The sequence below is a fragment of the Apiospora kogelbergensis genome (assembly GCF_038363985.1).
Source record: "Apiospora kogelbergensis strain CBS 113332 chromosome Unknown utg000010l_segment0_segment0, whole genome shotgun sequence".
Classification (NCBI taxonomy): Eukaryota; Fungi; Ascomycota; class Sordariomycetes; order Amphisphaeriales; family Apiosporaceae; genus Apiospora; species Apiospora kogelbergensis.
The window spans coordinates 159,137-173,589 of record NW_027117427.1 but is presented as its reverse complement, the minus strand read 5'-3'; the positions used below and the strand labels follow the sequence as shown (position 1 = coordinate 173,589).

Below are 14,453 nucleotides of genomic sequence, written 5' to 3'. Positions count from 1 at the left end.
CTGATGGAAGTATGAAGTATTTGGAATGAGGCGGATTTCTCACGGCTCGAGGGCAGAACAGCTAGATCCGCCTAGTACGTATGAGTGATTGCCAAAACGAAGCTTGAGTATCGGTCGGCTTGAGGAGCTCGAAACGAGTGTAGCCAGGGGCGCGGCAACAAGGAGCAGCTGGGCTGACGTGAATGTCCCTTGAACTAGTGTAGGAGTGGTGGTCATTATGTAGGGGCCTCCGCGCGCATGCCGAGATATGACCTGACAAGACTGAGCCTCGTCGTGCTGGCGGAGACCGGATTCCCGAGAACACTCAGACGAAAGAGACTTCTAATGCTGATACGAAGAGTCGGGTTCGGTAGAGATGAGTATCGTCGGTGGCGGTGGCGGGGAGGTGTTTGAAGGAGTCGGCGACGGTGTTCTGTTGTATGTTGTGTTATGTACGTCGAGCAGACAACCGGACGAGGCTGTTTAATAAGTTCTTAAGTTGGTCTGTGCGGTGGGGTACTTACCTAAGTTCTATCCCGCACCTCTCACTGTGGGAACGCTTCAGGGCGCGATGCTGAAGATGGTACACCAAAAGCCAACAGCAACTGCACCGTAGTTAACCATGTACTCGGCTTCATCGAATCAGCAGCAGAGGCGGGAAGGAAGGGCGTCCTGCTCGACCGATCTGATTTATTCGTTATTCATACTAGACTGTCGAGGTCTTAGGATCACATGGACTGCTGGAGACAAGCAGCAAAGCACAGCTCTTCTACGATGAATTTTCTAAGCGGTTCCATTGATAAATTAACGGTATCTCGCTCTCCTAGAAGTAACGGAAACGCAGGATGTGTCTGGTGAAGGGAATATCCAGATCTGCATCGCCCTCTATGCATTGCGTATGCTTTACCTGCTCTTATCCTCCGCCAAAATCGGCGACGCTGTCTGCTGTAGTACTAGCTTTTCCACGACCCCCATCGACTCCTGAAGCAGGACAAGTGCTTTATGTAGGTTTGAAAATAGCCTGTAGAGATGTCCAACATCGGAGGACGATCGCTCCTCTGGGGGGATCTCGACGTGCTGGACTCACCCTCGTCACCGGTCGAGGGGCTGTGCTGCTCTGATATAGCGAAGCTGCTCTCGTTTGAGGCTGAGTCATCGATAAAATCCTTGAGGCTACCTGGGCTGTCTAGCACATCACTAGAGCAATGACTGTTGGTCCCTAAATCAATTAGCTAATGAAAAGCCATCTTTTGCTTAGCCATCGACTTACCTATGTCGTCGTCTTCCGCTTCCGAATCAAGGAATGTGTCGCAGTGAGCTGACATTGCCGTGGCTGTCCTTCTCGATATGCTGTCTATATATACCAATTTCGTTTGCAAAGTTGTTTTGGATGAGTAAAAAAAGCTCAGGTAGGAAGGAAAGGTGGAGTGATGGAAGCCTTGAAGTTTTACTATACTACAATCATTATTTTACTAGACATATACACTGAAGCCGAACTGTATGTACGGCCAAAATGAAAGCGCAGTGTCATCAATCGTTCAGCTTCTTGCTCTTCTCGCTTTTTAGCCGCTTACATTGTAGAAAGATTGATACTGTAGGCATCAAGAACATGAAGCGACGATTCACTCGGGACTTAACCCTGTTTCAGAAGAGACGGATCCTACATTTGCACCGGGTGCCCTTTGCATAGATACAGGATTATAAGATGCATAAACTACAGTAGGGTAGATATAGACCTCAGGATGGGGAGAGTTGCTGATCCGTCATTCATAGCAGCAGAACCGCGACGGACGATAACACTACACAGGCGCCGGTTCTTCAGAGGTATCAGCTGCTAGTAGGCCATGTTGCGAAGCTAGCGATTCCTCGAGGAGGAAGCGCTTTTTGTAGCCGACTCACATGCATCTTATTCCCAACTGCATTCGGATTATGGACACCGGGCTGTATGAACGCGCGTTAATGGCGTACAGGACGACAAGATCCATATATTATAATAGGCTAGATATAGACCCCAGAATGGGTAGAGGTGTTGATGACGCCGCCACTCTATATTGGCGAACAGCAGCAGACCCGTGGAGGGTTGAGATCATACAGGCACCAGCACACTCACATGACATGTCACTTGCTCTCTTGATGCTGCTTCACTGTGCTTACAACATATATTGTACAATGCACACGGTCGTACGTACTGTATCATAGAAATTATAAGCGCTCTGTAGCCTCTCCCCATACCTTAAATACTTTACTTCCGTTCCTTTATCTTCTTTCGTAGCCCCTCACTCTTTCTCTTTGGTGGTACCGTAGGCGCCGCCTTATCCTCCTCCTCTCTTAATTACAGGGAACGACCACGGTCTCAGTAACGAGAGGCCCGAAACTCAGCAGACGGCTTCCACCGACGCTCGTTTTACGTTTGTGATCGTTACCGACATACGGAGAGGCTTAGAGCTAGATCCCGATGATCAACGGGGCGGCGGCTTTAATCGACCTCACAGTCAACGTACTCAATTGTCGTCGTTGCCGCGCCGTTATTTCAAGCCATGAGCAAACTGCCGAGGTCTGCTATGTTCTGGAGCATTGCCGTTGTGTACGTCTTAAGGATCCCCACGTTAAACCACGCTGATCAGCGATAGGTCCTTTGCGCAAGCTGTCAAGTATATCGGTGTCCACAGATCTCCCATCTAGGACTTTGTGGGTCTCAAAGACCTTTGAAGACATTCCGGCTCGGGACGTGTGAGATATGCTGGCAGTGGGTGAAGGCTCCGGACCGGCTGCCGTGTGGTACGCTGTCTTGCCCCATGTCGAACGTAGCTAACATGGGAAAGGACACACATTTTGCTGTCGATGCGTGGCACTGAACCGTATGTACTCGGCTGCATGTCCAACATGCCGGACTGAGTGGCGTGATCTGCCCCTTCGACACCCTCGTCGCATTTGCCGCATGTGGAATATTGGGATGAAAGTGATGCTTCCAAAGCCAACTAGGCACCATAGAGATCAAGTAAAAGGGGGTTCATTGGTACGAAGAGTGAGATATGGACACCATAGGAGGTATTTCCTTTTCGACGAAACAGCCAGAGCCAGCCGGGAGATTGTGGGCAGCACTCAGGCCAGCGTTGACGAGACGCGTTTTTAGCAGTTGCTACATAATTCAGTTCAGTTTCCTAATTCATTGTGCTCTTTGCGCTCTTCTCCATCGATGTGTGACAGTGTCCAACATGATCAGTCACTGCCTTGCTAGTGAATCCACTTCCCTCTCTTACTATGTATGCAATCCAGCTCTCCTTCTACAAGCACGCCACTATACTCTGGTGACCAGTACTGTGGTGTGGTCTCTTGATATCTGAAAGCCCGTAGGTTGTCCATTTTACCAATTCCCTGAAGGCCTCCGGTTGGCTGAATGGATACCATTCCGTCAATTCGCATTAGCTTCAGTAGCCCCTAGCCGCGATTCGCGCAGACCGCCGGTGTCTCCTATTTTGTTGAAGCCCGCACCCGCTTTCCTCGATTTCGAAATCCCGGCCCAAAATATCGATCAAGTCGTCAATACCATCAAGCTCGCTTTTGTACTGAGCCGGCTCGGCGCTGCTAACCTCGTGGTAAAAGCTACTCAGAGGGCGGACTCTTACTTGCGCATGGCTTACTCCACTTTGTCCGACAAAATGCCAGGTGTAGCAGCTTGTAGCACCGCCAACGGCGATGACTTGAGGTCTGTCATCTCGCCGAGTCGCTACATCACTAGCAGCATGCTGCTGGCGGCTAGAGTCCACAGTTGGCTCATACCACTCGTAACATTGTATCTGACCCGGCGTGATTGAGCGTGTGTCACTCGAAGTACCAAAGGCCATTTCTTTAATCAAAGAATTATGAACTGCATCAACAGACACCCGTGGTCCAGTATTCAGGCGGCATGTAGGTCGGTGTTTCGCGACTACTTTGACGGGAGGCATGGAAGGATCTGATCGGAGATCGCGGTCTTTGTTTTGTAAGGCGTCTTGGGGTATCGAGCTGTACTAGGAACCATCTGATCGGCGAAACGTTGTATCCTTCCTCGAACTAGGTCTCCGACTATAGTAGACCGAGTCACGGCTTCCTTGAGAGTACGTTATGTACATTGTGGACGTGTGAGACGTTCTCGCTGCCCGCTTGCGACGCCATAGCTACTGCCATACTGCTCATGGTCCCGTACATACGCACCATCCAACCTGCAGTATTACCGTATGTACTGAAGAAACGGCTCTCGCAACGTTTGCATCGTTTACTGGCCGCCTTTCGGCATGTGGTTTGCTAGCGGGCGGCTGAAAACGGACCTGGGCTGTAGGGGTGGCCGAATGTTTCCAGTGCGGTTGGCGGTAGAAATGCGCTTTCGCGGTCGTGCTGGTCATCTACGCTTGTGAAGTCCTTTGCTACGGCCTACTCCAGATTAGATACTTAATCAACATGTGAGATGTCATTGGTGCCCGCTTGCCACGCATAGCAACCGCCATACTGCTCATACGGCCCATACGACTGGTGATCCTTGCTGAGCAAGAATTCCGACGGTCTGCAGAGTTGGAGGACTGGGGTAGGTTATGCTAGCGCGGCTGGCACGAGTTCTGACCCAATGGCTGGACTAGTACGGACGTGACTTAGACGCAGCTCAACTTACGAGGCAGCCTATTGCGTGAGCAGGAAGTGCTTCTTCGTAGACGGTTCTAGGCATTTCAAATGTACAGCCTAGACTGGGTAAGCTGCGGTAGGGCAGATGTAGACCTCAGGATGCAGAGCTGCTGATGGCGCCGCCGGTCCAAAGGAGCAAAGCCAACGCTGCAGCAGATGTAGAGCGAATGGGGACGGAACCGGGCTGGATACTGCCGCGTCCCGTTGTTGGTCGTGGCGCACTTGCTGGCTCACACGAGGCACTTTCAGGCCTCTCCAATTCCCACCGAGTAATTGCAGAAAGGATACTGGGAGGCCAAACTACCATTCTGGCTCGCTCGACCGTAGTCTCTTATGAAGTGCGCCGATTTCAAATGGAACCATAGCCTGATGTTCCCCCGCTCCGCTTGTACTGTTCCGGCGCAGGATGGCAAGTTACCTTGGAGCCAGTCATCCAGCGGCTGCTTTCTTTCTGCTGCATTCCGTCGAGATTCGAATACTGTCCTGGGCTGTTTCCGGTCCTGGCTTCCATCGTTGCCCGCACCTGTTGGCGTACTATTGGAGTGCAGAGTCGGAAGTAGCAATGGCGCACTAGTGCGACTAGCGGGTCAGGTCCCTTGAACACCATTAGCGTAGAACCGGTTCGCGCGCCCGCGTCAATTTAGAACCAACTGCCCAATCCTCCTGAACTGCGCAAGAATTTCTTCTCCTAGAGACATGACGAAGAGAAGCTGGCCCGAGATTCCTCTCACCAACATGGGTTCGGAACCAGATCAGCAGCTGTCCTGGCGACGCTCGCCCAACTCGAGCTCAACATGTCATCAATGTTTCGTACCCGCAAACCAGCACTTGCTATATCTACCGTTACGCGGGACGCTATTGAAGCTCCATGGACACCCGGAATATGCTCCAAGAGAGTCCAGCAAGTTACCCGAACCGTATTAGTAGCTAGGCCTCCGTCATGGTCCATACCAAGGCGCAGAAAGACAAGGTTCGCAAGAGCGGCTTGTCGCTGCAGAACAAGACACAAGACCTCGGGCGGTACTGCGACGTCTTCAGCGCGCTTGCGTACTGGAACCCGACACACGAGCGGATGGAGACGGCGATGCACGCCCCACGCGGGCAGCGCGTGCCGGACCTCAACAGGATTGTCCGTCCCCATGTCCCGGTTACCGTTCCGTCGAGTGTATCCAGCTCTGTTGCTGACAGCCGCAGTTTCGACAATCAGCCGCGTCCCACGCGAGGCCGAGCCACGGCCGAGCGACACGATCGAGCGGCCAAGTCGAAGCCATCCATCTCGAGGCCCAGGCGGACGCCAGCGACGACGCGAATGCCGTTGCTGGCATAGACAGCGACGCGGATGCCGAGGACGAAACCGACCCCGAGTATGTTGCAGCAGTTCCCGCTGCCACGGCCGAGCCTCTGTCTGTCTACGACGTCATCCCCGACGAGGATGGCGGGACTGTCATTCCCAACAGTCCCATGAGACGGAAGGGTCCGAGGCAGCTGCCTTCGCCGCGAAGACCGCAAGGTAAGCATGATTCTCGTCTATTGACTACATAGTCGACTGACGATTGACGCTCATCATACAGCACGCACTCCAGGTTCCCAACCGACAGTGGAGCGGCAGCCCGCCCGTACCGAGCCCAGCTCCACGACAAACACTGCACCAACCGCGGCGACGAATGCAGGCGCCCAGCCAGCACCCACAAGATACCCCGACCACGGCGCGATGGATGCGTCGCTGCAGAGAGCTGTGCGTTGGGACAGCCGGGTGGCGGCCAGAAGACCCTTGGCGCCGATCATGTCGACTCAACCACGGCAGTGCCCTCCCAGAATGGTAGGGAATGCTGCAAAGTCGTCCCCGGGCCGTCAAGGGGAATCTATGCAAAATACGACGAGACACGCGCCAGACTACCACAAAGGCTACCAGCGCAAGTTGCAGCGGAGTACTCTGGCAAAGAAAATGGCGGGAATGCTGGAGGACCTTCGAACAAGTCTTGGCGGTATGCCGTTTGGGTGAAGACGTGGCACATGCTAATACGTCAAATACCACAAGGCAATTCTGTCTATGCTTATGTGGAAGCATGTTTTCAGCTCTAAGCCGCAGCCGCACACGACTTCGAGAACGCGCTGGAACGACGCTTGCTCGTCTCCGCAGCAACGCTAGACGCCAAGGGGGCCTTCGACGCCTTACTGAAGAAACGCCTCCTAAAGAGAATGAGGAAACAGGGATGACCCCTGACCTTACTGCTCCTCATCTTTAGCTTTCTCTCGCTTCGGTATATCCGTGTCCGGTTCGAAGGCCAGCGGACAGGCTACAGCGAACAAGAGTGCGGCACGCCCCAGGGCTCCCCCATCTCGCCGATTCTGTACATATTGTACCTGGAAGAACTGCTGAACCAGGACACGGTTCTCCGGTTCGGGTATGCCGATGATATCATGCTGTATAGGATATCAAGATCCCTTGAAAAGAATGCAGAGACGCTGGCTGAAGACATCACCTCCATCCTAGACTGGGCGACGAAAACAAGGTCGCCTTCGGCAGAGAGAAGATGGAACTACTCCACATGGCAAGAGGATCGACAAAAAGCAACCCACCAGTGGTGCTACCAGGTCGGTTCACCATCGACCCTATACCGCTAGACACCCGCTCCGCCGCCGACATAACCACCGACCCCTCGGAAACCCCCGCTCTGCGGTGGCTGGGGGTATGGTTTGATTGAAGACTCGTCTTCAAAAGGCACGTGAGCGAGCGCTGCACGAAAGCAATGAAAGTTGCGCATCATATCCGAGGGCTTGCCAACACGGTAAATGGTCCCCCAGCATCGATGCTCAGGCTGGCATATACAGCCTGCATTATGCCAATGGCGCTGTACGGAACAGAAGCATGGTACGGAGGCCGTGTCAACCCCCCACTCGCAAGCGCAAAGGACATGGCGATGTCAGCTCTGGACGAGGCTGGCACGTCAAACAGATAGACAGGGCTTTTCGCGTGGCGTTGAGGGCCGTCCTGCCTGCCTGGAAGACGTCACCGATAGCCTCTCTCCACAGGGATGCAGGTCTACCGACTGCAGAGCAGGCTCTGCAAGACGCACTATATCGCTTTGCCTTCAGGCTGCAAACAATCGACAAGGACAACCCCATAGCGTGGCGGACAAAGCCTACGCTTGGCGGGCACGGAGCCCACAAGGGGAAAGAGATGCCGCTGTACACGAGACTCCAAACGACGGCTACACTGGTGGAGAAACTGCCAAGGCCACTAATGATTAGGCCAAGATATACTGCAGGATGCAAGACAGACCCCACGAGAGGACTGACGAAGGAGGAAGCTGCGAAAGAATTCCTCTGTTGGGCCAGTCATCTCCCAAAGGACGACATCCTCATATACTCGGACGGGTCCCAGACAGGCCGAACGAAGATTGGATACGGATTTGCTGCTTACAGGGGTGGGAAGCACCTAGGAGAAGGGTGCGGACGCCTGGACCCTACGTCGATCAACTTCGACGCCGAGGCAGTAGGCGTATGGAAAGGACTGAACTGGCTGCTGACAGGGGACGAGAACCTGAGGCGGGAGTTCCTGACCAAAAGACCAAAGATCTGGCTGTGCGTAGACAACACAGGGGGCATGCGCGGTAACGCCGCCCCATCATCTCAGTGGGCGTACAACCGCCTGCACGAAAAAGCACGCCAGTGGGACATCAACCTGAAATGGTGCCCAGGCCACTGCAAAATTGAAGGCAACGAAAGGGCCGACACCCTAGCGAAGAAGGGCGCGAAGCTGGACGACGTCGATCCAGACTGCGGCCCGACGATATACGGCGCAAAGTCGAACATGCGCCTACGACAGCGAAACGCGACCGCCAGGTGGTGGAAAGACACCGCCCTCCCGAGCCTCTCGAAACGCTACAAGGAATACTCGCTCAGCTACCAGTACCGGAAATGCCCGCCGGAGCTGGGCATACTAAGCAGGCGACTGCTACACAGGTATTTGGCAGTGCGAACCGGGCACGGCGACTTTGCCTGGTACCATAGAGCGAGAGAGCATGACGATGCCAAGCTCGATTGCAGCTGCGGCAGACGTAAAGATCCGGAACACCTATTCCGGTGCAAGAAGGCACAAGCCTCCTACGACCGATGGCCTGCAAAGCCGAGAACCAAGCCCAGAAATGCGGCTGAATGGCGGTCGTACAGGCTACAGATTATGAGGAGCCCGGAGAACTTTAAAACACTCCTTCGCACGACCAAGTTCTATACCGATATCTGCCCAAGGTAAAGGAAGACCGAACATGCGCCATATCTCTTTTCCTTCACGTTTTTCCTTTAGCATCTACTCTTCTATGTCTTGTCTCTGTACTATTCCCTTTTTGCTTCCTATCACCTTATAGTAAGTAATAAGGGGTTGGGGCGTTTACGATTTCCAAATCCTCAGGAGATACCGTAGCACTACGAAACGGTGCTACAACCGAGAGCCAGACCGCACCAAACTACGCCTCTTTGGATGCGTAGGACGGACGGTCGGCCCCCGGAAATCCCCTCCTTGACGCAAAGCTCCGCTGACGCGGGGCCACGTGGCAGGGGAGCCCTAGATCATGCATGCGAAAGCATGCATAATAGACCTATGGAAAGGCTTACTAGAAGCTGATAATCCCTGCAGATTGCTGTCCTCAACCGGCCGAGGGAGAAAGCTGCTATAGAAATGGCGAAAGCCCAACCGATTCTGTCGGATAATCTTCCTTTGTTGTATACGTAGAGATAGAATAGTTAGATTAGCCCGGCACGTCCTCATGCCCCCGGGAGGCTCGGAGTCACAGCTGCCTAGCGCAGCCCTCCAGACGTAAAATTATAAACCAAACCAAACCATTGGCGCATCGGGCGGGGCTAGCACCAGCTGACCTCGAATTAGCGCCATGCTCCGCCCATTTTGTTGGACCTTTCCTGCTGTTATAAAGACCACTTGCCTCCCTTGCCTCCCTTTCTCTAGTCACCCAATCTGTCGGGACACATCCCTCCCTTCGGAATGCCGAGCAACCGACAATCACCGACAATCGAGCAGTAACAACATGCATCACCGAGACGAGATGCAGCGGCTTGGCCAATCCACTCCATCCGACGGCTGCGGATTGTGACACGGTTCATGGAGCTGATGGTCATATCGAAATGACTACATTATCGAAACAGCTCAGTGTGACGAAGTGGTGGCCCATGGTGGACATGTCTGTCGCAACTCTTCCAACCTCCTTTCACAGGCCTGCGCGCTCCCAGTCCTCATTCTGGTACGGAACCTCGCGCCGATTGCCAACGTTAGCAAGGCGGATGGACAAGGGTTGCTGTTGCGAATTGCTGGCCACGGGTGAGCGGCGATCCAGCTCCTGCTCGGTCCGAACGAAGGCGTGTTCGGGGGGGTTGGGTTACCCCTCTTCCTGCCGAATATGGTGCGATTTCCAATGGTGTGTCAGCGCTTATGCTGCGCTAGCAGAGATTGCGCTTATTTGGGGAAGATTTTGGGAAGTTGGTTCGCGAAATCAAGGATAAGATGTACAACAATCAGTAGGTCGCTGGTGATGTCGGGCCTTCATAGCGGGCTCATATCCGGTCTTGCCCAGGGTGCTTTACCACGGTACGGCAGATGTGCTCTAGGAGTGCTGACGAGACGCGGTGCGTCGAGACTTTTTCGAGGCGTAGGCGCGTTGCAGAAATTCAATTGTATATTTTGCCCACTTACCTGTGTCTTTGCCCGTGATTCGGCGCCTCTGAGAGATCGAGAGGTGTAGCCTTCTTGGTCTGCATTCGCTTGCACTGGTGTTCCAAGCAAGGGCTAGGCCTTGTTGGTTGTCCCTTGGACGCTGGATCCGCCTTGCATGCGTCACCAGGGCGTGCCAGTCACATACCTGAACTATGAGCGGGGAAGCTCTCCGCAACCTTGGCATCCATTGGAACCCTTGGGATGCGCATGAACGATCCCACATTATGTGCGAGGATCCGATCAGATGAACGTAATTTCATGCGGCAGGGAAGGTTAGCAACTGACAAGGTAGTCAGGGAAGACGCCGTGCAACAGGTGTAGGCCAATCTAGTGCCTACCCGGTTGCTTGTACCGCCATAAGTAGTTGGCGAAGGCAACGATACAGAACGAGCTATGATGGTGCAGAGCATAGGTGTTTCTCTGTAGAGACGCAATTCTGCAGGCGCCTAGACTGGCTCAGAAATAGGACAATAAGTAGCGCGCCGGAACCGTTCCAGTGTCCAGACTGGCTAGCCAGAAGCAGCGCCCTATATTTGACACACGCTGGGGCAAGCGCTGCTGGACAATCCGGGTGCGGGGGAGCAGTGCCAATCCAAAATTTGACCCTAGCCCCGTTCGACAAAAGGGGTAACCCAAACCCGTCGAACGCACCTTCATTCGGACCGAGCAGGAGTTGGATCGCTGCACACCCTTGACTAATGGTTTGCTAGCGTTGACAATCAACGTGAGGTTCTGTGGCTTCCGGATGAGAACTAGGACCATGTAGGCCTGTGCAAAAGCGGCTTGGAAGAGTTGGATAGACATGGACCGACCGTCACATCGTCCACGCACCTGCTAATCCGTCACACAGAACTGTCGTCGACGAACCCTTGAATATAACCCGTCAGCTCAATGAACCGTATCACAATTCTCAGCTCCGTCGGGTGGAGTGGATTGATCAAATCGTTGCCTTTCGTCTCGGCGATGTATGTCCCCTACGGCTTGAGTTTCGGTGGTTGGCGGTTACTCTCGGCATTCCGAAGTGAGGGATCTGTCCCGACAGTTTGGGTCACTAGAAACAGGGAAGGACGGTGGTCTTTATAACACCAGGAAAAGTCCAACAAAGTGGGCGGAGCATGGAGCTAGCTTAAGGTCAGCTGGTCTCAAGTCCCACGTACCGACGCCGCCACGTAACCGATCTAAATCGGCGAGTCTATGAGTGTTTGGCCAGTCCCCACCAAGTTGTCGTAGTTGTTTGGTCTATCCAATTGACTGCCAGTTCAAGTCGCACGGAATACGAGGAGTGGGATCCGGGGCTCTGCGGAGATGACTACTACGTTTGGAGTAGGTATATACTTGGTAAAACTCTCAAGAATCATCTTCGCTAACCCGCTGTTGCCAGACTCGGAACCCGCCGTACGCAGAGTAGCCAAAGTTGGCACCGCACTTTGTTTAGGGCAAGGACCGGGTCGACTGCACGTCGCTCGAATGTCACCACTAGCAGCGCCTGATACTATAAATCAGCTCTAAAATCTCACATCCCTTCACAAGGTCTATATGAGAAACCCACTGACGCCTGGAAAGCCGCCGTATTTAAACAGAGTGGGTTCGTCCAGAGGACTTTCGGTACTAGCCACCGAATGCACTTTTGGCAAAGGAGGGGAAGGTCCCTTTCTCGTTAACACGGCAACCTGAAACCTGAACGTGGAAAGAGACGTCCCTAGGACAAATATGACGAGATTTCCTGAATCGGCTCATATGAGGCTTTCGTGGCATTTACATTTGATCGCACATAGATAATTCACGTTTCTGCTTCGTCGTTCATCGTGGCTTGATCGTCCAACAAAAGATGCCCGACCGCGGGCGAGAAGACTCGCCCGAAACCACAATACTATGGGAAAGCGCCAACCGAAGACGCGCTCTTAAATCCGGGTACGAGGATAAGAAAGGCAGTCTTGAGAAAGAAGCCAGGGTGTTCGAAGACCAGAAGGAGATGCTTTCTCAAGAGCTACAACAGGTCGATACCCAATACCAGGCTATACAAGCCAGACTTGCGGAACTACAAGCCGGCTATGAGTCTAGCAAGGCGGATCTAAGCCGCTCCGTGCGAGAAGCGGTAAGCCAATTAACCTCATTCCGCAGACATCCTGTGGTAAGCGGCTGAACCTAACAAAACACAAGCTTAGCAAGTTTGTGGATCTTCCACGTTCGCAACATTCACCCGGTCCGTCGACGCCTTTACCAGCATTGAAGGACGACGCAAAAAATGCATTCGAACTCGATCGATCGCAGTCCGCTTTAGCGGAAGAGGCTGCGCCCACAAACAGAGGTTTCGTCACAACACGCATAGGTCGCATAAGCAAACCCTCGCGCCGCCATCCGTCGTCCAACCATTCTACGAATAATTCAAGGGCGGCTGGCAGTCGATCGCAGCCTAGGCCTTGCCACCGAAAACCCGAAAACCGTACTCCTCAGAATCGCCTTCATAGGGCTGCGAGAAATACAAGGGCAATGGAACGTCAGGTGCATAGGAGACAAGCTGATATTGATGTCGAGTCTTTCTCAGACAGCAGCCAGAGCCAAGACGTCGACGCCACGAACTTGGACTTGCACCGTATCCGTCGACTCAGCAGGGCCACAAGTCCTGTCGATCAGTCTCATCACCGAGCGCAGCTCGACGACGAACACTACGCCGACCACCGCGACGAATGCAGGAGCCTGACTAGCACCTACAAGATACCCCTGCTACGGCGCGATGGATGCGTAGTTGCAGAGAGCTGTACGTTGGAACAGCCGGGTGGCGGTCAGAAAGCCCTTGACGCCAATCATGACGACACAGATATGGCAATGCCCTCCCGATTGGGGGAAAACGGTGCAAAGCTGTCACAAGCCGGCCGCCTGTGCAGATTGTGGCGAGGCGCGCACGAGGCGACTACATGAACTACAAGCGCAAGTTGCAGCGGGATACCCTGGCGAAGGAGATGGTGGGAATGCTGGAGGACCCTTGGACGGGTCTCAGCCGTATGCAGTTCGACTGAAGACATGGCACATGTTGATACTTAAGGCGTGACAAGCGGCAGCTTTGTGGCAGGCAATTATGGCCCATGTGTACTACAAACGAACGACTTATGAGGGCGAGAAGCGCCAGATAGACAAACAGCATATATAGACTGTTCTAGTAGAATTACACCAGACTACCAAGCTCAATTTACGGCATGAAAGAAGAAGATAAAAGTATTAGTTGGGTATGTTTCTTGAAAATAGTTGACCCCTGTGCTATATCAATCGCCTCTTCAACTATGTATGAGACCGCTCCGAAGTAAGGAGAACTGAACAATACCGAGCCCGCAAGACCCGCCATTTCAATCGCCTTCTTGTTAATAGTCCTGACAGTAGAGTGATACTAGGGGGCTCTGGTGTAATCGGTCAGTTTTACTGCTCGACCCCTTGACATCATTTTTCAGGGGTAAAGAGAGGAGGAAAAGAGACATACTAGGGCAGTGACCTGACAGCACATCTTCACACCAGGGCATTTGTCTAATTGGTCATCGCCTGTTTAGGTTAAGTTTCAAGTCAGCAAGCTTCTTGCATATTATTGGTGTAACGCATGGCATATTTTCTTTCAAGGTGTAACTCACAGACGAGCCCGTTCACGTCGTTGGGGTTCAGGTTATACCCGTATAATTGGGCCAGGAAGACGATGAGCGGCTGGTCCCCTGCCAGAGCGCCGCGGCAGCACTGCAGCTCGCCCCCGTTGACGGCGGCGCACTGGGACGAGGGCCGCGGTGTCCATATGAGCTTGGGGGGCGGCGCGTTGCCGATATTGCCCAAAAGTGTCTTGACCCTACCCATGAGGTCGGATATCAAGCCGGGCTCTGGATTGGGGTACGGGTGTGGAGTGACCTGCGCCGCGAAAGGGAGAACGGCGATCAGCAGATTCAGAAGCAGGGGGTAATGGTAGCGGTGTGCATCTTGTTGTGGGTAGTGGTTCTGTAAAGGAGCTTGGGATTTAACCGTATAGCATTAAAAGGGGACCGAAGGAGGATGTGCGTTGCAAGGTGTTTTCGCGGTCTTCTGGGGCCTTGATATATATAGTTTTTCAGGTGTCAGGTCG

General features: G+C 53.4%; 2 protein-coding genes across 2 annotated transcripts; one reads left to right on the top strand and one right to left on the bottom strand.

Annotated features, from left to right (window-relative positions):
- Positions 1–12,188: 12,188 nt before the first annotated feature.
- PG998_014206 (uncharacterized protein) lies at positions 12,189–12,744 on the top strand (the record flags this gene model as incomplete). The annotated part of the gene is made up of 2 exons (XM_066881022.1): positions 12,189–12,455; positions 12,526–12,744. 2 exons carry the CDS (start codon positions 12,189–12,191, stop codon positions 12,742–12,744), a joined length of 486 nt encoding a protein of 161 aa, XP_066723874.1.
- An 893-nt stretch (positions 12,745–13,637) lies between these two features.
- On the bottom strand, positions 13,638–14,191 carry PG998_014205 (uncharacterized protein; the record flags this gene model as incomplete). The annotated part of the gene is made up of 3 exons (XM_066881021.1): positions 13,638–13,752; positions 13,833–13,891; positions 13,978–14,191. 3 exons carry the CDS (start codon positions 14,189–14,191, stop codon positions 13,717–13,719), a joined length of 309 nt encoding a protein of 102 aa, XP_066723873.1. The 3' UTR covers positions 13,638–13,716.
- Between the last annotated feature and the right edge of the window lie 262 nt (positions 14,192–14,453).